The sequence below is a fragment of the Dipodomys spectabilis genome, unplaced genomic scaffold (assembly GCF_019054845.1).
Source record: "Dipodomys spectabilis isolate Male_0828 unplaced genomic scaffold, ASM1905484v1 ptg000137l, whole genome shotgun sequence".
NCBI classification, from domain to species: domain Eukaryota; kingdom Metazoa; phylum Chordata; class Mammalia; order Rodentia; family Heteromyidae; genus Dipodomys; species Dipodomys spectabilis.
Window position 1 is genome coordinate 13,572,712 of NW_024870814.1, and position 25,546 is coordinate 13,598,257.

The 25,546-nt window shown below is 38.2% G+C and overlaps 1 long non-coding RNA gene, 1 pseudogene and 1 gene segment (V, D, J or C); 2 read left to right on the plus strand and 1 right to left on the minus strand.

Annotated features, from left to right (window-relative positions):
- Positions 1–1,785: 1,785 nt before the first annotated feature.
- Positions 1,786–2,322, plus strand: LOC122116705 (annotated as a pseudogene).
- Positions 2,323–5,959: 3,637 nt separating this feature from the next.
- LOC122116849 lies at positions 5,960–23,996 on the plus strand. The segment is given in 4 exon segments: positions 5,960–6,048; positions 6,164–6,220; positions 23,601–23,845; positions 23,940–23,996. Coding segments are annotated over 4 exon segments (414 nt in total).
- Positions 6,371–20,379, minus strand: LOC122116755. Its single transcript, XR_006149027.1, has 3 exons — positions 20,369–20,379; positions 8,491–8,495; positions 6,371–6,448 (listed from the first exon to the last, which is right to left on the minus strand). It is a non-coding gene; the product is annotated as an uncharacterized LOC122116755 (long non-coding RNA).
- Positions 23,997–25,546: the final 1,550 nt, after the last annotated feature.

Genomic DNA, 25,546 nt, shown 5'->3' on the forward strand with positions numbered 1-25,546 from the left:
TCATATCCCAATGCGGTCTTTTCATAAACTATCTATACCTAGATTTCTCTTGGGCATTGACTTAAACCAAACCATGCTGCCTTAATTTTGACCATTCCTTCCAGCAGGTGGCAGGATTTACACACCAGTATCCAGTGAAGATCATTAGTGGTAGGGCTGGCAACCTTGTAACAATAGGCTCTTGATATATTTAGTCAGTGATTTCTCCAGGCCCTTCACCTGCAGAACTCTGGAACACCAGAGTCAGCCTGTGGAAGCTCAAGATAATAGAAATTTATTCTCTTCACAGGTAAAAAAAAAACTCTCACAAGCCTCTGGATCAAAGCAATTTTTCTTGTTTTGAGGATGAGCTCTTAGTCTGCCTTGCTCTCCTCACTACCTGATACAGACAACTTCTCTGACCTGATCTAGCTTTGAGATTGCTAATATTCACAGACAGAAAGGAAGAGTCTGGGTATCATCCTATTTATTTGCAAGGGTAAGAACATAATGAAGACCCTGAAGACCCAGAGAAGATATCACAACACTGGTAGATCAATGAGAAAGAAACAACATGATATATAAAGCCATTGTCTCAATGTCCTTTCTCTTACTCAATGATTTGGTTCTGACCACCTTCCATTTGAGACTACATGCTTCTTAATTATTAGTGTTCCATGCGAGGAAGCAGATATTGGATAAATTATCGCCTTGTTTTTTGAATTATTGTATGTCATCGTAAGATTGTTAAACATTGCATGTACATTGATTACATGTGGCCTTAAGTCCAAGATTAAAAAGTCCAGCTGGAGATAGTGGCATATCACAAATACTGAGGTAATTTTGGTCTTCTCTGGTAGCAACAAGCATTTGTTTCAGCCCCCTAGACATCAAACCACAGGACATGGCTTACATAGGCCATTGTTATAATTCTTTCCTTGCTTTAAGTGTTTTCATAATTTATCTAGTAAAGCCAAATAAGGGAAAGTTTGCCTCAGTCTTATACTTGATCCTAAGGAGATTCCACCTTTGTGAGGATTGGGGGGTGGTCGAGAGACTTGAACTCTGGGCCTAGGTGCTATGCCTGAGTTCCTCAGCTCAAGGCTAGTGCTCTAGTAAATGAGCAACAGTGCCACTTCCAGTTTTCTAGTGGTTAATTGGAGATAGGATTTCCACGGACTTTCCGGTCCAGACTAGCTATGAACCACAAGTCTCAGATCTCAGGCTCTTAAGTAGCTAGGATTACAGGTGTGGGCCTCTGGGGCCCAGTGAGATTCCACATTTTTTTATGTTTATATGTGTGTGTTTGAATAGTATGAGACATAAAAACAGCTTATATCTCTCTTGCTATGGCAGTGATAATGTTCCTGCATAAAGATATTAAACAAGTTTAAAATATCCAGAAACTCTATTCTCTCTATATCTTCACTTCCACCATATATGGAATATAATACACTCATTTTGCCTTTATCTTATCCCTTTCTAGAGTCATTACAGAGAATTGAGATTAGGACACACAGGAAAAGCAGGTCCTCATCCCTGCAGGCACCAACAGATCTACTCATAGGATAGCAGACTGATTGTGACTTGGCCTGTTTGAATGAATCATATTCTCTAGTCTAAAACTAAGACACATGGGCACCATGGACCTATGATGATTTCCTGAGATGAGCCAGCCTTGCAGCTATATCCATCTTTGCCCAGCCCTGCTGATTTGCATTTGCCTAGATCACATCCTACTGCCACAATGACTTCATAATAAGCTGTTCACACCTGTGCAGCATTCAGTCCCAGTCAGCACACAGCATGGACATGAGGACTACTGCTCATCTCCTGGGGCTCCTGCTGCTCTGCCTCCCAGGTAAGGAAGGCTGATGCTTCTCTCACCCTGTGTGGTCAGTGATGCCTGTGGCTTCAGGGAACTCCTGTAATAACGTGACTAATAATGTGGATATTTGCTTTTATGTTTCCAATGCCAGGTGCCAGATGTGACATCCAGATGACCCAGTCTCCTTCCTCCCTGTCTGCATCTCTAGGAAACACAGTCACCATCTCCTGCAAAGCCAGTCAGGGTATTAGCAATTATTTAGCCTGGTATCAGCAGAAACCAGGCAATGCTCCAAAGCTTCTGATTTCTTATGCAACCATTTTTCCTCTGGGGTTCCATCCAGATTCAGTGGCAGTGGATCTGGGACAGATTATTCTCTCACCATCAGCAGCCTTCAGCCTGAAGATTTTGCCACTTATTACTGTCAACACCATATTAATTACCCTCCCACAGTGATATAAGCCATGATAAAAACCTCCCAGGAAAGCAGAAGTGAGATACTGGCCTGCCCCAGCTGCTTCTCCTAGTTCCTCTACCTGTTGACATTGCCTCTCAGATGCAGCCAGATTCTAAAGGAAGAATTCTCTCTGCAATCTAGCATTCTGGTCTTAGCTCCAGCTGAATACCTATGGCTCTGAGTCTCTGATTTAATAGTTGAAACCAATTGTTACATATGAGGAGTGCCCATAAATTATTTTGGACATTCCACTTCACTAAACCATAAAATAGTTTATTTTCAATCAGTTTCTTCATTGAAACTAAAGCAGCTCCTCAAATAAAAATGGAATTTTTGAAGTTTTCTGAATTTACGTATTAAAGAATCTGCAATCCAATTTATCTGGCCACTGATCTTCTGCAAGTTAAGGTCTTCCTTTCCTCTCCAAGCACATCTGTTTAAGTGATACTTTCAGTTCTTACTTCACAAATATCCAGCTTACAGGACAAAATATTTCTATAGTCTTGTTCAACCGTTATAAATGTCCTAACCCCTGCCTCTTTCAAGCTAGCATAGATTAGAAGTTCCAGTTCTATTGGGAAGTCTGTCCTCTTCAACTTAATTCCATTTGTTAGAAAAGGTATCTACTACTTTTGCTCAAAAGAAACATAAAAATACATGAGCAACATGATCTCAGAAACAAGGAAAAAATGAGATAATATCAGAAAAGTGAGGATTTAGTGTTTCAAGAAGCTCATGCAAGCTCCCAAGTGTGTGCTCAGAATTATGAATATAAAAGTTGTAATTAAGAGGCCTCACATCTTAGCACAATTCTCAGTTCCATCTGTTTGTAATTAGTATTCGCCTATTAGAAAAAATGAGTTCTGACACAATGGCCTTCTATTGTCATCCTCACAGAGCCAAAGACCTATACAGAGAAGGACCCAGGACCAGCACCACATCAGCAGTGTTGAACTTGGGTTCAGAGTACTTCAGACTCTGGGAGGACTAAACGGGTACCCCCCCCCACACACACACAGAATTTCATGGCTCAATCTTGCAGAATCAAAGGCACAAACTTGTGAGGAAAAATTTCATTACAGCCCTCAATCACCTATAATATGTTTTAAAATTTTTCAAGGTGTAATTATATAAATCTAAAGCTTATGAAATGTGGTCTATTTTATTTCAATATTCTTTTAATCAATATGCTTTCAATGCAAATTCAGAAAGAAAAGCATACAACAAAGCCATTTTAAACTATACAGATTCTTCCAATAACAGGATGTGTATGTTTAATATATTAAGTGACAAACTGGAGACTATATTTATTTTGTCAAAGCTTCCTGACTCCTATACAAGTGTTCTACCACATGAGCCATTCTCCATCCATTTTTAATTTTTAGACAGCATTCTTGTAACTTAATTGGGCTGGCAATGCACTTTCACATTCAGACTTTGTATTCTCATAATATGGAAAAATGAGTTTGGATCTTTTCACAAGTATTCACTGAAACTTAATATCCAGGATGAACTTGGGTTAGGAAGGGTTCAAAATTACCCTTTCCTCCATGATCATACACCAAGTACCACTCTGAACCCCAGAGATTGTAAATAGATATAAGTTGAGATCTAGATAGAACAATGACTTAAAAGAGAAATTTCTAATGCTGTCCTAATTTCTTTATGAACTGTACAGTCAATAGATGTTTACAAATATCACTGGGATTGCAGAGTCTCTAAAAAGCTCTTGACAATCTATAAGGTCATTAAGATGTTAGAAAAGAATCAGGTCTTGAGACAACCTGTTCAAACACCCATTGCAACGCAGGACAACAGTTAGACATACATTCACGGGATCTGAATTCGCAGGTCACATGGATTCCCCAGATTTCTGATCCTTTCTTGATTAGAGTACCTGCATCCTCCCAGGGAGGAGATCAGAACACAGTACCTGGTGCTGTGCCACCCTGTCCTTAGTCTTGTTTCAACCCGATTCCAAAATCCAATGAATGAAAGTCATTGGTCTTAAAATTAATAGACCTCATTTTCTAAGCTGCCACATCTAACAATCCCATTTAAAAAATCAGAAGTGGCCATAGTGTCATCCTGAATGCCTAGCTTACTCCAACCACTTCAGTTACTTCCCAAACATATCTGTGCCTCCCTCTCACACCTAGACTAATGCAGAAAAAAGAGATATTTAAAATGATTCACAATGCTACTCAACCTTCACAGCAGCTATCCTTTCTCTCCTTTGCTACTTTAGGGTACGAGTTCTGATCTGCAGGTATAGAAAGTAGAGGTGAGCCCCTCTCATCTCTGGGCAATAACAGAAATTTGGGCACATGTGATAAGAAAGAGAAGTAAGAGGACTAAGGAACAGGTGCTTAATGGGATGGAGCTTGAAAGTGATTTATCTTGAATCTGATGTGGAATATTAAACTGGTACTGGAACTATGGATGTACTACAGCCCTTTTGAGAACATGAGACATTAACACAGTATGGCTTTTGAGAAAATAAGGCATTAAAAATCCATAAGGAAGTTGGGCACTGGTAGTTTATGCCAGTAATCCTAGCTACTCAGCAGTCTGGGATATGAGGATCACAATTTGAAGCCAGCTGAGACAAGAAAGTGGATAAAACACTTATTTCCAATTAACTACCTGAAAAACAGAAGTGCGGCTCTAGTTCAGAGTGGTAGAGCACTTAAGCCTTGAGCAGAAAAGCTCAGGGACAACGCCCAGGCCCTGAGTTCAAACCCCACAGTGAAAAAAATGTACATGGTCATTGTGACAAGTCACAAATAATGATGTAACTTTGGTCTTTTCTGTTAGCAACAAGCTTTGGCTCCAGCCCTTGAGCCACCAAACCTCAGGACATGGCATACTTGAACCAGTACTATACTTGCTTTTAATAATTTTTCTATCTTATGAAATAAAGTTAGATAAACAAGGAAGAACTTGACTCAGTGTCACATCTACTGAAGGAGAAGACATTATTTTTTTTGGTTATAGGGCTAGAACTCTAGATTTTGGAGATGTCTTTCAGCAATTCAGCTCAAGGCAACCGCTCTATCAAATGAGCCATCGCAACACTTCTGGGGGTTTTTTTGGTGGTTTATTGGAGATGACTCTCACAGACTTTCCTGTCTGGACTGTCTTTGAACTATGATCCTCAGATCTCAGGCTCCTGAGTACCTAGGACTACAGGTGTTAGCCTGTATTCATATTTTATCTTGTGTTTATATGTGTATTTTGGAATAGACTGAAGCATGAGTTCCTGGAAAATATAGCAGCTTATGTTTTTTGCCCTGTCAGGGACATGATGCAATGTATAGAGAAATTAGAATAGTTTAAATGACAAACTCTGTTTTCTCTTATGTTCACAGGTATTTTGATATCCTGAGCTTGAAACACTCATTTTTCTCCTTAATCCTCTCTTTCATGTTGTTACATAGAATTGAGATTAAGACACTCAAATAAACCAGGTCCTCACCCTGCAGGCACCAATAGATATCTTCATAGGACCGAGGATTGATCATGACTTGTGATGTGTAGGTAAATCACATTCTCTGTTCTAAACTAAGATACGTGGGCACCATAGACTTGTGATGGTTTCCTGAGATGAGCTAGTCTTGCAGCTGTTTCCATCTTTTTGCATATGCCAAGATCACAGCCCACTGTCACAGTGACTTCATATAGGCTGTTCACACCCTGTTGAGCAGTCAGTCCCAGTCAGCACACAGCATGGACATGAGGACCACTGCTCAGCTCCTGGGGCTCCTCCTGCTCTGCCTTCCAGGTAAGGAAGGACAGCATTTCTCTATCCATTATGGCATGTGCTGACTGGGCTTCAGGGAAATCTGTAATAACATGACTAATAATGTAGATATTTGCTTTTATGCTTCCTATACTAGGTGCCAGATGTGACATCCAGATGACCCAGTCTCCATCCTCCCTGTCTGCATCTCCAGGAGACACTGTCATTATCTCCTGCAAAGCCAGTCAGGGTATTAGCAATTATTTAAACTGGTATCAGCAGAAACCAGAAAAATCCCCAACGCCTCTGATCTATTACAATTCAAGGTTGGCCTCTGGGGTCCCATCCAGGTTCAGTGGCAGTGGATCAGGGACAGATTATTCTCTCACCATCAGCAGCCTCCAACCTGAAGATTTTGCCACTTATTACTGTCAGCAATATGCTAGTACATCACCCACAGTGATACAACCCATAACATAAACCTCCCAGTGAAGCAGAAGTGAGAGGCAAGGCTGCCCCAGCTGCACTTTCTGGTGCCTCTACCTATTGACAGTGCTTCTCACATGCAGCCTAGCTCTGACAACTATTGCAAGCTTTTCAGTCAACTTTCTGCAAAGGCTCCTCTGTATCTCTGTCTCATTTCTCCTCCTCTGTCCCTTGAAGCACAGACATGGCCATGTCTCTTCTCAGATAAGGACATCCTTTGTGATTCAAATAGTAAAACACAAGCCAGCCAAAATTCTCCAGGCAGTACTTGTTTTAATACAGGAAATGAGTCTAATCATTAGCTTATGTACTCCTAGGTAAATAGAGAAGTTGGAACTAGGAGTGAGGAATGTCCAGTTCTGTGAAGCTCTCCTAGGGTTTGGGGTACATAAGTCTGTGATTCAACAGACTGTGGAAAAAGCCAGTGGAGCTGCTGATGCTCTCACCTGACCCAGCAACCACTCTGGGGTATTCTCCAGGCCTCATCTCTGTGAAGATGTCAGCCTGTTTATGTCAAGAAATGCACAAAACCCTAATCTTGCAACTCTGCAAAAAACCAGAGAAGGAAGGGATTTTCACTTCTACAACAAAGGTAATGATCATAATGATGGTTTGAGATAGCTCACACCCAGGATCGTCACTATTTCCTAAATTCTCAGAAATATTCTCCCTAAGTGATGGCATTAGAATTCACTTAAATTTGATTCTGTTTTGTCTACCAATCTGAAATCATAAAAAATAAAATATAAAATGACATTAAGTCCTTGAAGAAAGTATAAAAGCTGAAAATTGTATGAAACATCACAAGTTGTTCAAGATATTACAAAGAAACAAACAATTGAAAGAACTTCCTTAATAAAACAAGTGAGATGTAAAACAATACAAATATAAAAATAGAAAATAAATTACTTGCTTTAAGATTTGATTTCCTGCTATGCACAGGTGACTCATACTTGCAATGCTAGCTAATAAGGAAGTTGAGATCTGAGGATCAAGGTTTAAAGCCAGCCTGAGCAGGAAAAGCTTTAAGACTCTTATCTATATCTAACTACCAAAAATCCAAAAGTTGAGCTGAGGTCAAAGGCACAGAGTGCTAGCTTTGAGCAAAAATGAAGATCAGAGACACCATCCAGGGTATATGTGAAGATAGATAAATAAAATATAGATATATGTATATATGTTTATGAATATATAGGTATCTGTATATATACATTTATGTGTATATGCATATACATTGTAAGTATATATACATGTATATGAATACACATATATATGTATATATATATTTATTCATATATGTATATATTTCCTTAACGATATGCAGAAACATTTTAATTTGATGTGTTCCCCATTGTCATTTCTTGTCCATATGCAACAGGATTCCAGTTTATAATTACCTGTGACCTTATCTTAAAGTATTTTTCCTTGTTTTCCTAGGGTTGTTATAAACTTTCATGTCTTACACTAATATCTGATATATTTGGCATTTTATTTTGAAATTGTGAGATCAAGGAAATAGATTCTATTTTCAATATGTATATACCATATTTCACATCCACAGTTTTTGAAGACACATTCTTTGTATTTTAATAGTGAAAATACCATATGCAGGGATTATTATTACATGAAAAGTATAATGAATACATTTCTTATCAAGAATTGGTCCCTCCTCCTTTGTTTCCCTTTCCCATTCCTCTCCTTCTACCCCACCGCCCTCCCCAAAAACTTCCCCCCCTGCCAAAGTTGTAGAGTTCATTTTTCAACATAACAACTTGTACATATTGTTGCAATTGGTCCACCTCTATCCCTATTTAAATAATTTGTTTTTTCCCTTCCCCTCCACAAATTATACCAACATCAAATACAGTGAAAGCAGGGGTTATACAGTGGAGGAGGAACATTCAATGCAAAAAAGAAATCATCTTATAAATATGTTAGAAACAATCGCATGAAAGAAAACACATTTGAATACTTATCTTTGGGTTCATTTCACCTAACATCAACTTATCTGACCTTATCTGCTTGTCTCAGACATATACTAGTTATTGCAATTCAAGGAAACCATGGGACCTATGCTTCTTTGGGCCTGGCTTACTTGACTTAATTATTTTTTTCCAAGTCTTTCCATTTCTTAACAAATTGGGCAATGGCATTCTTCCTCATTGGAGGTATAGAATTGCATTGTGTATATATACCACATTTTCTTGATCCATTCTTCTACTGAGGGGCATCTGGGTTGGTTCCATATCTTAGCTATGGTAAATGATGCTGCAATAAACAGTTGTGCTGGTAGCTTTCGTATGGTCTTGTTTGTGATTATTTGGGTAAATGCCCAAAAGTGGGATTGCTGGGTCATAGGGGAGCACTATGTGGAGTCTTTTGAGGAATCTCCATACTACTTTCCAATGTGGTTGAACAAGTTTATACTCCCACCAACAATGCAGTAAGGTTCCCTTCTGGACACATCCTCTCCAGCATCTGTTGTTACTAATGTTCTTGATTATAGCCATTCTAACTGGGGTGAGGTGGTATCTCAATGTTGTTTTGATTTGCATTTCTTTTATGGCTAGAGAGGTTGAGCATTTCTTCATGTGTCTATTGGCCATCCTTCTTTCTTCTTCAGAGAAGATTCTGTGTAAGTCTTTAGCCCACTTATTTATTGGGCAGTTGTTTCTTTGAAGATTTGTTTTGGGGGGATTTAATTTTTAGAGTTGCATGTATATTTTAGATATGAGACCCTTGTCTATTGTATGGTTAGTGAAGATCTCCAAATCTGAGGGCTTTCTATTGATCTTGCTAGCTATGTCTGCAACTTCATGCAAGCCCATTTGTCCAACCTTTCTTAGATTTGTTGTATTTCTGGGTCTCTATTAAGAAAACTTCGGTCTGTGCCAAGGAGACCTAGGGTTTCTCCTATTCCGTCCTGTAATATTTTCAGGGTGTCTGCTTTGACACTGAGGTCTTTGATCCATTTGGAGTTGGTTCTTGTGCAGGATGATATATAAGGATCTAGGTTTAGTTTTTTACATATAGTTAACCAATTTTGCCAGCAGCATTTACTGAAGAGGCTGCAGACACATTCTTTTGACACTGGTAAGTATCTGCTGGCTACAGCTATGTAGATTTATTTTGGGTCTTGTCATTTGTTCCATTATTCTGCAACTACCCAAAGCTTGCTGGGGGTGAAAATTAGCACAACTAATCCAAGTGAAATGACTTTCCATGAGCTGGATGTCTGGAGGAGCTTTTTTTCTCAAGGGAAGTTTATACACATACGTTTACTCTTTCATGATATTGCAACCTGTCTATAGGTTTAGAGACAACACATGAGATGCTCTCAGTGTATATTTGCTATGGCTGTGACACAAGATTTCACATTAATGGTGCTAATCTCTCAAATTCTTCTGAAATTATCCACTTTATCTCTATCTATCAAAGTATTTGGGCTTGTAGCTATGAGCCAATATATCCAATATTTTTTTAGACCCAATATTTTTAAAATGCCAAATTATGAGAAATAATTCTACATAAAGTTGAGTTTGATCTCAATTGTTCCACTTCCCCTTCACATAAACCTTTAATGATCTGCCTGTAGGAGTTTTCCAGAAAAGTATTTTCACCTTCAGTTTGACCACAAGAATGAGAAGCTAAGCAGTTTCTCTTCCCAAAGGACTCTTTTCTGAAAGTCTATTAAATATTACTTCTTCCTCCTATTCTGATTTTATTCTCTGTATTCTGTCAGTTTGGTAAGTCAGTCAAATGAGTTAATGTGAGTGGTTTAAACAAAAACAGTAGCAGGGGAAATCACAAAATTGGCTTAGAACCATGTAGTTTTTGCTTGCTGAGTCCCATGGTGTTCATCCTAAGGATGCAATGTCCAAGTGCAAATACAAGTCAATGCAATTGTTGCACTTGTTGAATTCCATAGGAATCAGATGGTGAAGACAGCCTTCAAGGCAAAGAGGTAGTGTTGAAAATAAAGGTGGACCAGCTGATTGGTTCCCTCTCTTAACACAAGTAGTCAGTGAGTAGTTTGATCGCATGAGGCTGGCATGTAAAGCCTGAGCCAGAGCCATCACTCTACCATTGTACCTTTTAGTGTCACTCAGGACCCCTAACACTTTGCCAAACATCACATATTTGACATCTCATAGGGAACACACATCCTAGGTACGCAATAACCTTGTGCCCCTTAAATTCTCAGAATTAATGATGTCCTTATTTTTCTTTTCATAAACTGGTAAAAAAATTGTCTGAGAGGAGGAACTATTTGCATTTGCTATTGAATCTGGCCTTAACCAGATGGAATAGGTCCAGGTTTGTGAATTTTGAAGGAAATAACCATAGTTAAGACATGGGGACTAAATACTGACAATCCTAAAGATTATTATGTCACAATTCCACCACCAGAAGACAAGCCAACATCACACTCAACAAAGACCCAGAGTTCAGATCTTAAAAACATTGACATCATCACATTTCTGGGCTTGCAGCCACGTGGGAGGTCAGATAAAGTACCTGAGAACAAGAATTCCCATTAGCTCTATCTGGCAGGTGTTTACAGAGGCGTATGATTTATTGGTCAGGTCCAGGCTGGCCTTAGCAGATGGAATAACTATGCAGGTGATGGTCAGGAGCAAAGAGAGAACACCTGTAGATGGAATCGGCTTCTGTTGGATAAGTACTTACTGGGCATGATAGTGTTGCAGTATAATTCCCTCCTGTTTTAGGGTAATAGCATAAATTCCCAATATAACAAAGATTAATAACTTTGGAGGAGCAAATTAAATGTTTTGGTCCTGACCAAACTGATAATGAAAGAAAGAAAGAAAGAAAGAAAGAAAGAAAGAAAGAAAGAAAGAAAGAAAGAAAGAAAGAAAGAAAGAAAGAAAGAAAGAAAGGGAGAGAAGAGATAGAGAGAGAGAAGAAAGAAAGAAAGAAAGAAAGAAAGAAAGAAAGAAAGAAAGAAAGAAAGAAAGAAAGAAAGAAAGAAAGAAAGAAAGAAAGAAAGAAAGAAAGAAAGATCAGAAGACAATGAGAACAGGAGTGATGCTACCTCTTTGTCAATAGGAACCTGAGGCTGGCAAGCTGGCTGCACAGCTGTCATGGTGCACATGTGCCTGAGACACTACTCACACTGCCATGATTCTTTAGGTGCTTGTTGCTGAATACTTTCTACTTCATTTGGCCTATTTATAATCACATCCTACAACGATGCATCCTTTTCCTGTATTCTTTAAATGGAGCAAGATCTTCAGTTCACGCAGATGTGTGAGAACAAACGCTGCCCTCTTAGATGTGATAAACCATGTTTGCCCACTCAGCATGAATTTTCAGTAGTAACCATAGTTAAAGTGTCTTATAAGTGTATGTGGAAGGAATTGGAGGTGGAAAGATTTTGAAATTTTAGTGCTATTTCAGAACCTGTTTTTCAGAATCCTCAGCAATGAGCAATATAAGCAATAGACTTAAAATTGACCCACTTGATCAACAGGTCCTTACGTTTCTGAGGAGAATCACGCTGCCTGAGAGTAGTCTCAGGATGAGGGACATTTGCTGACTTTCCTTGAGATTAATGAGAACAGCAGGAAATCATCGAGTCCCACAGAGCAGGCAAAACTAAGCTCCTTTCAGCTGGGTTCAATTCCAGTGAATGGTGAACATTTTTCTTCACTGAATCCAAGGCCACCACAGGGCCTTTGTTACCTCAGGTTCTCAGCTCCATCACTCTGGAGGGTGACTGCTTCTCAGAGCAAGAAAATCAGCCCTGCCCAGATGCTTCTGTTCCAAATCTTCCCAGTTTCTTCCAGAGCCTGAGAGTTGAGGTCAGCCTTCACATCTCCACACTCAGGGAAACCACATGAATATTTAGAAAAATTCCTTCATAATTTCCTTTTGGGACTAACTTGTTCCTACCTCACCACAGTAAAATGTTCCATGGTATCTGCCTTCATCCTACTTAGATGTATTGTGATAAATCACTAAGACTCTCAGAATTCCTAGATTCTGGGGTGTGCATCATGAAGGCAGAGATGGCTGCTTTCACTGTGAAACTGGGCTGGGGTGTCCAAGAAAACAGCATGATATGATATCTGATTGGTCAAACTTCTATATATGTTTTATCCAGATCCAAATTTTTCTTTAGAGAAAGTGTTACTAGCTTGAGAAGAGATGAAGTCTCTCTCTCTCTCTCTCTCTCTCTCTCTCTCTCTCTCTCTCTCTCTCTCTCTCTCTGTTTTCTTTTCCTCTGTCTTTCTCTTCTTCTCATAGAGAGGCAACTGGATATACTAGTAATCTGTTAAGGGATGATGATTCCACTAATTGGAAAGGATAAAGTCAGAGGCATGTATGGTTGGGTAGCAGTGATTTTTGTTGAAGTAATCATGTCCAGTATCAACATTTGCACTTCATCCTGATGAACAGTGAGAAGTAATATCAAATGGCACAATGGTAGCAAAATATGAGAGGTCTCAGTACCGGAAAATTACTGGTAATAGAAGATACTAGTGTTTTAATAGTGGCAAATTCATGAGTCATCATCAAGAATTCAGAGTAAGCATGTATCTGCAAAATATGCTTCAACTATATCATAATGATCATCATCAAACTATTGTAAAATAGTTTTCAATATACTCATTATGTTTCATATTTTTTTACTTAAAGAAATAAAGTGGCTGGGTACCTGTGCCTCACATTTGTAATCCTAGTTACTCAGTAAGCTGAGATGCAAGGATCAGAATTTGAAGCCAGCCTAGGCAGTAAAGTCCATGAGGCTCTTATTCATCTGTGTTCATCAGGGAAATAGGTCTGTAGTTTTCTTTTTTTTTTTTGAGGTTTTGCCTGGTTTGGGGATGAGATTGGGATAGCTCCCTCTGTTTCTTTTTCTAGGAAGTGTCTGAGTAGTATGGGAATTAATTCCTCTTTAAAGGTCTTATAGAATTTCAAAGTGAATCCATCTGGTCCAGGGCTGTTCCTTGTTGGAAGATTTTTGATTGCTTCCTCTATCCTATTGTAAGACATTGGTATGTTTAATTGTTTGATTTCTTCTTGGTTCAGTTAGGACAATTTGTATTTGTCTAAATATTCATCCATTTCTGCTAGGTTTTCTTTCCTTAGTGAGTACAGATTCGTCAAATAATTCATCAATAATTGTGTGGTTGTTTGGGTATTTGTTCTACTTTTTCCCACGGCATCCCTGATCTTATTGATTTGGGTTCCTCTCATGTTTTTTGCTTGATCTTTCCAGAGGTTGATCATTTTTATTGATTTGTTTTAAAACACTAGAATTTTTGTGTATGTTTTTCGTTATAGAAATACTATACAGACAGTTACAATTACATCAGCAAGGTAATGAGTACATTTCCTTCTGAGCATTTTTGCTTCCTCCTTTCTTTTTCCCCTACCATCCCTTCCCTCATACTTCCACTACTACCCTCCCTCCTCTAACCAAAGTTGTACAGTTCATTTTCAACACAGTGTCTTGTACATCTGATTGTTACAATGTGTTAAACTCTATATCTATTTAAGTATTTTGTTTTTTCCCTTCCCCACCAAATTACAGAAGTGTATATACAAGATGCAGGGCCTTGACATCAAATACAGGAAAAATAGGGGTTATAATATAAGAGAGGAACATAGAAAGAAACAGAAAAATCACCTGGTACATTATAAATATGTTAAAAATAATAGCAAGAAAGAAAAAACGTGTGCCTATATCTTGGGGTTAATTTCACTCAACCTCATCTTGTATGATCTTATGTACATTGCTTTTGACCTTATCTGCTTTTCCTACACATGTACTAGTTATTTCAAATAAGGGAAACCATGGAACCGATGTTTCTGGGCCTGGTTTACTTCACTTTATATAATTTTTTCCAAGTGTTTCCTTTTCCTAACAAATTTATCAATGTCATTCTTTATGGTGGAGGCACAGAATCCCCCTATGACCCAGCAATCCCACTTTTGGGCATTTCTCCAAACAATCACATCCAAGGCCATACAAAGGCTACTAGCACAACTTTGTTTATTGCAACATTATTTACCATAGCTAAGATATGGAACCAACCTAGATGTCTCTCAGTAGATGAATGGATCAAGAAAATGTGGTATATATATATATATATATATATATATATATATATATATATATATATATATATACGTGTGTGTGTGTGTGTGTGTGTGTGTGTGTATGTATATATACATGTATATAATGGAATTCATCAGAAAAATGACAGCATTTTGATTCATGAATTTTTCTTAGTCTCTGTCTTGTTAATTTCAGCTCCAATGTGGTTATATTGCTCTATCTTGTAAATGTAGGTTCAGGTTTTTCATGCTGTTCTAGTAGTTTTAATTGCAATATGAGATTAATTACTTGGTCTTTCTTTTTTTTTTTTTTTTTGATGCGTGCACTGAGATGAATAAATTTGCCCCTCAAGAATGCTTTTGCCAGGTCTCACAGGTTTCTTCATGATATATATTCATTTTCATTGAATTGTAGGTACTTTTTAAAAAAACAAGTTTTTTAATTTGAGAATACTGTACAAAGGAGGAGTTACAGTTACATGAGCTGGATAATGAGTACATTTCTTGTCAAGCATTGTTGCCTTTTCCTTTGTTTTTCCCCTACCATTACTTTTCTCCCATCGCCACAAATGTACTCCACCGCACCCCATAAAACCACGACATGCCTAAATTGTAACGTTCATTTTTCGATATAGAGTCGAAAAAAAAAATCCGTTGTTTCAATGGGTCAACCAGGATACCTGTTTTAAAATTTTTGCTTTCATTTCCCCTCCCCAAATTATATATACCTCAAATACAGTGAAAACAGGTTATACCTCACCTCCTCACATCCTATACCAGTTCTTCTCTCAATATTACTTTGTTAAACTTGCATAATTTTTAAGTGTTTCTCCTTTCTAAATTTAAATTTTATTTTTTCTTGTTTCTTTTTTTTCTTCCTCCTCTTATTCTGTCCAATCCATTTCCAACTCTTTGAAATTAGGACTTGGTTAATATCATTATCCTTTTACCTTTCTACAACCCTCTCACGCCATTTCCCCCCAGATTTCTCCCTAAACTTAATGATTTCTGGTATATGAAATTATTCTTTGTTGTTCTTGGCCCATTAATACATAACTTTTTGATGTTGAATAGACTGTATCTGTTGCACTATATTGTATCTGTAGCCTTTGACTGTGCAATTACAGGAGTTGGTTGATGCTTTCCTTAAAATAGTGTTCTAGCAAAAAACTGGTGTTACTTTCGTACCAAATGAACAGAACAAGCCAGGAAACACAAGAAAAATGACAAGTCCGGGTATCTCGACTCCCACTCATGATAATCAGGTGACTGAATAGATAATGAATAATCCAGAAGAGAGCTCCCAAAAAGCTCTACAAACACTACTGGTAAACATGGTGAATGAAAAGTTTGAAAACCTTGCAAAGTACTCAGTGTGATAGTGATAGGGAGAGAGAGGAGGAAAACCAAAATTGATATGGGAAACCAATGAGCATGAAGAAGCTACTCAAAGATTGATACAGGAATTGCATGAGCAGGCTGAGATCAATCAAAGAGATAGAAAGGAATTGCATGAGCTGGCTGAGAACAGACAAAGAGAAAGTCAAGAATGTAGTGAGCAGGCTGAGAACACTCAAAGATAACTACAGGAATCGTGTGAATGTGAGGAAGATAATCAAAGAGTAATACAGGAATTGAAAGAGCAGGATGAGAATAGAAAAGATCAATAGAGGCATTCATGGAATCCATAAAAAGACAGCTGAAAGAACTCAGGGAGACCACAAAGGGCATGCTGAATGGAGCCCAACAGAAGGAATGGGAGTCCAAGCAAACCATAACCACCCAATAAAAACTGAGAATAAACACTGAACACCAAATTAAGGAAGTAAAAAAGTTCATACCAGATCTAAAACAAAGCACCAACAAAGAATTTGAAGCCATCGAAGCCAACCGATTAGAAGGAAAATTAATTAAAAAAAAAAAAAAAAAAGTAGAAAGTCTTGACAGTAGGTTAGACCATGCAGAAGATCGAATCTAGAGGATTGAAGTCAGCTTAGCTATTATAGAGAAAGAACATACATCTATGCAAGACAAGTCAAAGAAATATGATAGATCTATTCAACATGTGGAACAAATCATCAGAAGGCCTAATCTGAGGATAATGGTTGTAGAGGAGCACCTGGAAAGAAACAAAACAGAAAGAAAGGAAAGAAAGGGGAGGGGGGAGGATTAGGTGAGGGGTGGGCGGGAGGATGGGAAGGGATGCGGAGGGGAAACAAAGGAGGAGGATACAATGCTTCATAAGAAATGTACTCATTATCTTGCCCATGTTATTGTAACAATAAAAAAGGAAGGAAAGGAGCAAGGAAGGAAGAGGAAATAAGGAAAGAGAAAAGTAACAGAATGGACTCTAGAAACATAACTGTCTTTTCATAGATTTTATAAAACCAAGATTACTTGAGATAATACCATACAAGTAACTTAGTATTTCCATTTATTGGTAAATATTTTCCATTAAGTGTATTATTATACCAACATCAAATACAGTGAAAGCAGGGGTTATACTGTGGGGGAAGGACATACAAAGCAACGAAGAAATAATCTTATAAAGGCTTTAGAAACAAATGCATGAAAGAAAAAAAACACTTAAATACATATCTTAAGGTTCATTTTCGTAACATTACCTTATCTGACCTTTTCTGCTTGACTCATATATATGTACTAGATATTGCAAATAAGGGAAACCATGTATTTGATGTGGGTATAATTTGTGGAGGGGAAGGAGAAAAAAATAAGGATACAGGTGGACTCATTTCAACAATGAGAAGTACAAGGTGTCATGTCAAAAAAGAACTTTACAACTTTGGGGGGGAGGAGTACTTTGAGGGTGGGGGGAGGCTGGGAAGGGATGGGAAGGGTAAACAAAGGAGGAGGCTACAATGCTTGATAAGAAATGTACTCACTATCTTGCCCATGTAATTGTAACCCCTCTGTACAGTATTTTCACAATAAAAAAAAAAACAACAAAGAAGGAGGCAACAATGATGGATAAGAAATGTACTCATTACCTTGCTCCCTGAACAGTATTTTCACAATAAAAAACTTATTAAAGAATTTTAACAAATGTATTATTAATAAATTGTCTTTTATATAAATTCAATTTCAATAGATGCTTTTATTTTTTTTAAATTTTATTTTATTTTATTTGAGAACATACTGTACAGAGGGGTTACAATTACATGGGCAGGATAATGCATACATTTCTTACCAAGCATTGCAGCCTCCTCCTTTGTTTACCCTTCACCTCCCTTCCCAGCCTCCCCCCTCCCTCCCACCCAATCATACCCCCCCTCCCCCCTCCACACACCGACATTGTAAAGCTGGTTTTGACATGACATTTTGTACTTCTCATTGTTGCAACATCAATAGATGCTTTTAAATTACCTATAAAATTTAAACCACCTGACTATTATAGGGAAGAACTAAAGTTATTTCTTTGTCAATGGAAGGCCGCTGCACTTGACATATGGTACAGGAAAAAGCAGTGTGGTAATGGAAGTTTACTAAAAATATTCACATTCATATAAACTAAAATATTTATGAAAACCTGAAACAAGCAAAGGTCACTTGTTTATGTAGTTAAACTTGAAAATTTGCAAGCCTAGTAAGGCCTAAAAATTTTTGTATAGAGCAATAACTTTTTGTTAACTTTTACTTTTTGTTTGGTTTCTTAATCTCAAAATATATTCTCAGCTACTTACTTTTATTTCTGTTTTTCATCTAGCATTAGCTAAAACAATTCACTAAATTATTGTTAATGACAAATTATTTTAGCAGGAAAGAAGAAAAAGATTCTTCAAAAAACTCCTACCAACTAAGTACAAGTTTAACAAAACAGAAGATTATTTTAAGCAGACAAAATCAAACAGTTACCTCACCAAAAACAAACAAAAATCATGAACTCAAAAAGCAAAGCCATCATTGATAATCTCACAGTGCTTGTGGGAAAACAGTCACTTACAATATTCAGGACCACAACAAGAAAGTCAGTTTCCCTAGGGAGCCCCAAAATAGAATGAGCACTTCCCATTCTCATGCAAACTACAACAGAAATTTCCAAATACACCTACTTTTATCAGCTTCTCAGAGTCTTAGAAACTAGTACCCAAAGCACAGTAACTGTGATAGTTTTTGGTCAAGTGTTTCAAAGACAACATCAGTTTTGTTTCAGGAAAGAGCCTTAAAAGGCTGACAACTCACAAATGGCAAAGAAACAATGGAAGAACAAGGCCAAGGATACAAGCAGCAAACCTTACTAGAGGGACAAATTTTAAATTCATGGGATACTAACCATTCCATCTTCTAGTTCCTCACAAATAGAGAAGGCTGTTGGCCCTGAGTAAAAGAAATGGAAAGACTTAGAAAAAATTATATTAAGTGAAGTAAGCCAGGCACAAAGAAACACAGGTCCCAAGGTTTCCCTTAATTGCTTTAACTTGTATATGACGGAGACAAGCAGAAAAGGTCAGATAAGTTGATGTTAGGTGAAATGAACGCCAGGATAAATATTCAAATGATTTTTTCTTTATTGTGATTGTTTCTAACATATTTATAAGATGATTACTTTGTTGCTTTGTGTGTCCCTCCCCCATGGTTTAACCCCTGCTTTCACTGTATTTCATGTTGATATATTTTGTGGAGGGGAAGGGAAAAACAAATCATTCAAATAGGGATACAGGTGGACCCATTGCAACAATGAGATGTACAAGTCATTATGTCAACAAAGAACTTTACAACGTTGGCCTGCAAGAGGGGTGACACGGGGGATAATGGGAAGGTATGGGATGGGGAAACAAGGAGAAGACAACAATGCTTGATAAGAAATGTATCATTACCTTGCCCATGTAAATATAAATCCTCTGTATGGCATTTTCACAATAAAAAATGAAAGACAGTGGGAAGGAGAAGTAGGGAGGTGAGAGAGGGAAGTGATAGTACGAAAAAAAAAACAAAGGAAGGGGTAACAATTTTCAAAAAACTATCCTCATTAGCTTACTCATATACAGCATCTTTACCATTAAATAAAATTTAAAAAAAAACAAAGGAAGCCGAGCGCTGGTGGCTCACGCCTGTAATCCTAGCTACTCAGAAGGCTGAGATCTGAGGATCGCGGTTCAAAGCCAGCCCGGGCAGGAAAGACCGTGAGACTCCTATCTCCAATAAACCACCAGAAAACCGGAAGTAGCGCTGTAGCTCAAGTGGTAGAGGGCTCGCCTTGAGCTGAAGAGCTGAGGGACAGCGCCCAGGCCCAGAGTTCAAGCCCCACGACCGACAAAAAAAAAAAAAGAAAGGAAAAATCCTAACAGAAAACTAAGCTTGAAAATAGCAGAGAGGATCTTTGTTATCACATTTCATGCAGATCTGGTGATACGTGAACAAAAATCCTGAGTGTTTCACATCAAACAATGAGCTTCCATAATATCCCTATATTATCAACTGAGTTCTGAATTCTGTGTGATGCATTTTTGAATTAAGAGGTATACTTCACAATAGTAGATGGATAGATATAGATTTAGATAGATAGATAGATAGATAGATAGATAGATAGATAGATAGATAGATAGATAGATAGAGGAAAAAACTGAATTGGTCTCAACATTGGCCCATACCTGTATCAGAAATAGTAAAGTTTAAAATCACTACATACCAAATACTCAATCTGTTTTTGTATAGGATAGCTGTATAATGATAAGCACTTAGAATCCCATATAAACAGGTTAAGTCAACACACAGGCCAGCCATTTTCCACTAGCATCAGGCTCTCTCCATGTACACAACTCAGTCACACTTTCTGTACACAGTCAGAATTCCCAAGGGGTTCTAGGTTCTGCACAATTTAGGATGTTTAGGAAGCAATGTGAAGGGAGGAAGAAACATAGGAAAGGGGAAATGGACAGTAAAGACCATACAACAAGCTAAACACTTCCTGTTGCTGAAGATGACTGAATCTCAATGTCCCATGGAAATGTGGAAAATACCTTCAGGTAATTCTCCATAAGATGAGGGTATGAGGTATGCATGCAACTCTCCTCTCATCAGCTCTGAGGAAATTCTGAGGGCGCTCATTCCTGATATGGTGTTCATTTTGGTTTATAAGCAGAGGTCTCCTCTCTTGATTCAAGATGACAGTGAGACAAAAAATATCTGGTAGAAGTGAGCACAAATATATTGAATACCAGATACCATGCATTGCCTGATAATCCAGGTAAAAATAGTATAGGATTTTACATTCTCCCTGCAACAAGATTCTGGCTGGATTCTTTATAGCCAGATCCCATCAAAACACAAGATATACAAACTCACACCTATAGATACCTATAGCAAAGCTTTGGCCTGGGTCATCTTCTTACTAGTATACATGGGAACAAACAAATAAACACCAAAAAACCTAAACAACAAGGAAAAACCATAAGCATTTATGGTGAATGGAGAATATAAGCAGAGTGTATAGAGATGTTTGCTAAAGTGAGCAGATCTGGTATAAGTAGTCAGACATTCTTTGTGACAACTAGAAACATGAAAAATGACAGATATGGCACAATAAAAACAATTCCAAATTAAGAAAAAAAAAACATTGCAACCCATTTATTATGGAACAACAAAGAAACTTACAAAACTGAAACTGGTGAGCCTGCGAGTGAGTCACATTGGAAGAATTATGCAGTGTGCTGCCTCCCCTCTATTACTTCTTCTGATGAGTTATCATTTTACTTAAAAAAGAACAGGACTATTTTAAATGCATAAAATCCTTTGTTATACACAAAATGGAAACTGGAATTACGTCCAGAATGTGGCAGTGATAGGATGTTGCCTGTTTGACAAATTGATTGACAACATGCACAATTTTTATTTTGGGTGCTATGGAGACTGAAACTGAAAACTTGCTGTCTGCTACATAATTTCTCTGTCACCTGAGTCATTCCTCATCTGCTTTTATTTTTCAGGCAGGGTAGCATGCTATTGGTCTGGCAAAGAACTTTCAACTTCTGACTTTGTGTTCATCATAATATGGAAAAATGAGTTTGGATTTTTTTTTTACAAATATTCACTGAATCTTAAAATCAAGGATTACTTTGATTTGGGAAGGGGTACAAGATGTCCCCTTCCTCAATGACCACTAGCCAGATACCACTCTGAACCCCAAAGATTATAAATCGATTTAAGTTGAAATCCATATAGAACTGAGACCGCTGTAACTATCATTTGTATTGCATTATACAGCCCAGGGATGTTTACAAACACCATTAGGATTTCAAGGTTTTCTCTGGAAAGCCCTTGAGAATTTATTTGGCCATTAAGATGTTATTCAGAGAAACATCAGGTTCGGAAACAAGTTCCTAAAAACACCAGAAGTAAGGCAAGTAAGGCTGAATAGCAGTTGAAAATACATTTAATGGTCACATAGGTCACATAGATCTCAACCCCTCTCAGATCTGACGCTTTTCTCTTCCCAAGGACCAGAATATAAGCACAGTACCACTGAGGCAGAGTGGCCTTGGTTTTGGTCCTGTCTTCAACTTGATTCCAAATTACAATAAGTGAAAGTCATTAGCATTAAATAGATACCCCTCAATTCCCAAATTGCCAAATTTAGCAGTCTCATGGAAGTAATTAAAAATTAGCTTTCATTGTCATCCAGAAGGCCTATCTTCTATCCCAACCACTTCAGGAATTTCACCCAGATATCTGTGCCTCCCACCCTCACACCTAGATCAATTGAGAAACAAAGTGATATTTAAAATGTGTCACAATGTTTTAAATCTTTAAAACATCTATCTTTCTTCATCCCTGAAGTGCCCCAGTCCTGACCAGCTGGGTGTAAGAAGTATAGGTGAGCCTCTCCATTCTCTTGATAGTAGCAGAAAATTAGACACATGTAGCAAGAAAGAGATACATGAGGACTAGGATGGTTGAAAGTAAGTAATTTGTCCTGAATTTGATGTGGAATGATCAGAGGGCAATGGATATATGAATGTGCTGTAGTTCTTGGATAATATGAAACTGTAAGTTCAAGTAAAACTTGTACCTGGTGACATGGCAAATCACAAAATCAGAAGAAATGTTGAACTTTTCTGGTAGCAACATGCTTTGGCTTCAGCCCTCTAGCAATCTAACCAGAGGACATGCTTACTAAACCTTGATATAGTTGTTTTCCTTTGCTTTGAAAATTTTCCTATGTAGCAAAAATTTCCTTTATGTAGTAAAGTCAATAAGGAAGAGTTAGACTCAGGCTTTATACCTGCTCTTGGAAAGAATCACACTACTTTGTGGATATGTGTGTTTTAGAAGAGCCTGAAGTATGATTTGCTTGAACATCTAACAGCTTATATATTTCTTGGTATGTGAATGAGATGGTAAATACATAGAGATATTAAAGAAATTTTAAAAATTCCACAAATTCTATTCTTTCTATATCTTCACTTCTCTGCATGTTCTAAATATAAAGCACGAAATTATTACTTTACTCTTCTCCCTTTCAAGTGTCATGACACAAAGATTGAAACACTCAAGAGAAATGGTCATCATCCCTGAATGCACCAAGAGATCTATTAAAAGGAAAGTAGAGTCATCACAGCTTTTGATGAATGGGTGAAAAACATTATCTTTGCTAAACTATGTGTGCACCATGGAAATATGAGAATTTCCTGAGTTGAGGTGGTCCTATAGCTGTTCCCAGCTTTACCCAGCTTTCTTGATTTGCATATGCTCAGAGCACAGCCTACTGCCCCAATGACTTCATAATAGGCTGCTCACACTCTGTGCAGCAGTCAGTCCCAGTCAGCACACAGCATGGACATGAGGAACCCTGCTCAGCTCCTGGGGCTCCTGCTGCTCTGGCTCCCAGGTAAGGAAGGGCAGCACTCCTCCCATCCTGTGTGTTCAGTGCTGCCTGGGTCTTTAGGGAAGGCCTCCTATAACATGAATAACTCTGTGGATATTTGTGTTTATATTTCCAATGGCAGGTTTCAAATGTGACATCCAGATGACCCAGTCTCCATCCTTCCTGTCTGCATCTCCAGGAGACAGAGTCTCCATCACTTGCCGGGCTAGTCAGGGCATTAGCAATGTTTTAAACTGGTATAAGCAGAAACCAGGGAATGCTCCAAAGCTTCTGATCTATAATGCAAAGAATTTAGCCTCTGGAATTCCATCAAGGTTCAGTGGGACTCAATCTGGGAAAGAGTTCACTCTCACCATCAACAGCCTGCAGCCTGCGGATTTTGCCACTTATTACTGTCTACAGCATATTAGTTTACCTCCCACAGTGATACAAGCCATAACATAAACCTCCCAGGGAAGCAGAAGTGAGAGGCTGGGCTGTCCAGCTGCTGATCCTTGGTGCCTCCATCTGCTGATAGAGCTTCTCAGATGTAGCACGACTATGGACACTTTTAAAGGTTTTCATTGAAATGTGAAGGCTCCTGTGAATCTTTGTCCCTTTCCTCCTCCTCTGTCCCAGATGCACAGACATGGCCATGTCTATTCTCATATAAAGTCATCCTTTCTGCTTCACACAGTAAAAGAGAAGCCAGACAAGAATCTCTAAGAAGGAATTGTTTTAATACAGGAAATGAGTCTAATCATTAGATTGTTAACTCCTAGGTCATCAGAGAATTTGGAAGGAGGAGTGTGGCATTCTCTGGTTCTGTGAGGCTGTCCTAGGGTTTTGTGCACAAGGTGATTCTCCACCTTGTGGAAAAAGCCAGGGTGAGTAGCTGATGCTCTCACCTGACCCAACTGCCTCTCCCAGGGAATTCTCCAGGCCTCACTTCTGATCACATGTCAGCCTGCTTATGTCAAGAATTAACAAGTCTCTCCAGTTCACCAAATATCATCAAAGGATGACCTAAGGATGAACTCTTCAGGAAACAAAGGAAGGAACAGGGAGTTGAGCCTCCACAAACAATCATAATGTTCATAATGATGTATTGAGATAACTGACTGTCAACAATGGTCACTTTTCCCCCAACTGTCAGAAATATTCCACCTAAGTGATAGCATTAAACTCACTTAAATTTGATTGTAAGTTGTTTCTACCAATCTAGGATTATGAACTTTTTAAAAAAGTAACAAAATCCATTAATTCTTATGCAAAAAACTATCAGAAGCTGGGAATTGTATGAAACATCACAAGTTGTTTCATGATCTTACATGGCAACAAACAACTGAAATAATTTCTTGATAAAGCAAATCAGATGCAAAACAATATTTCAACACACAAAAAGGAAAATACACTATTGGGTTAAGATTTCTTTTCCTTCTATGTGGTAGAGACTCAAACCTGTAATCCAAGCTACTCAGGAAGCTGAGATCTGAGGATTGAGGTTCAAAGTCAGCCCGTGCTGGAAAGTCCTTGAGGCTCTTGTCTCTAATAACTCACTGGAAACCGGAAGTGGCTGAGTGGCTTGAGTGGTAAAGTGTTAGCCTTGAGCTGAAGAGCTGAGGGACAGTGCCCAGGCCCAGAGTCCAAGCCCCACAACCAAAAAATTAGAAAGAAGAGGAAAGGAAAGGATAGCAGAGGAAAGGAAAGGAAATGAAAGCAGAGGAGAGGAAAGGAAAGGTGAAAAGGAAAGGAGAGAAAGTAAGAAAAGTTTGAATGCATAAGTACTTCATAATGAAAACAGAGTGATTATTTTTTCCAGGAAGGAAGATTGAGACTGAATAAAAGATCTAAGTAGAAACAAGATGTTTCAATACACTTATGAAATATTCTATTACCTCTATTGTTTCTGTTCATTATATATTTTAAAACAAGTCATAAATGTGCCTTCTACCCATCAAATCATTTCCACAAACCCTGCAGCAAAATTCATGTTCCCCTTTTCTAGTCTAGGAAACCTGTGGATGCAAGGCCTGTGGTGATTCACTGAGTTGAGCCAATCCTGCAGATGTGCCCAGCTCTGCCCAGCCCCAGCTGATTTGCATGTGCCCATAGCACAGCCCACTGCCCTGAGCACTTCATAGG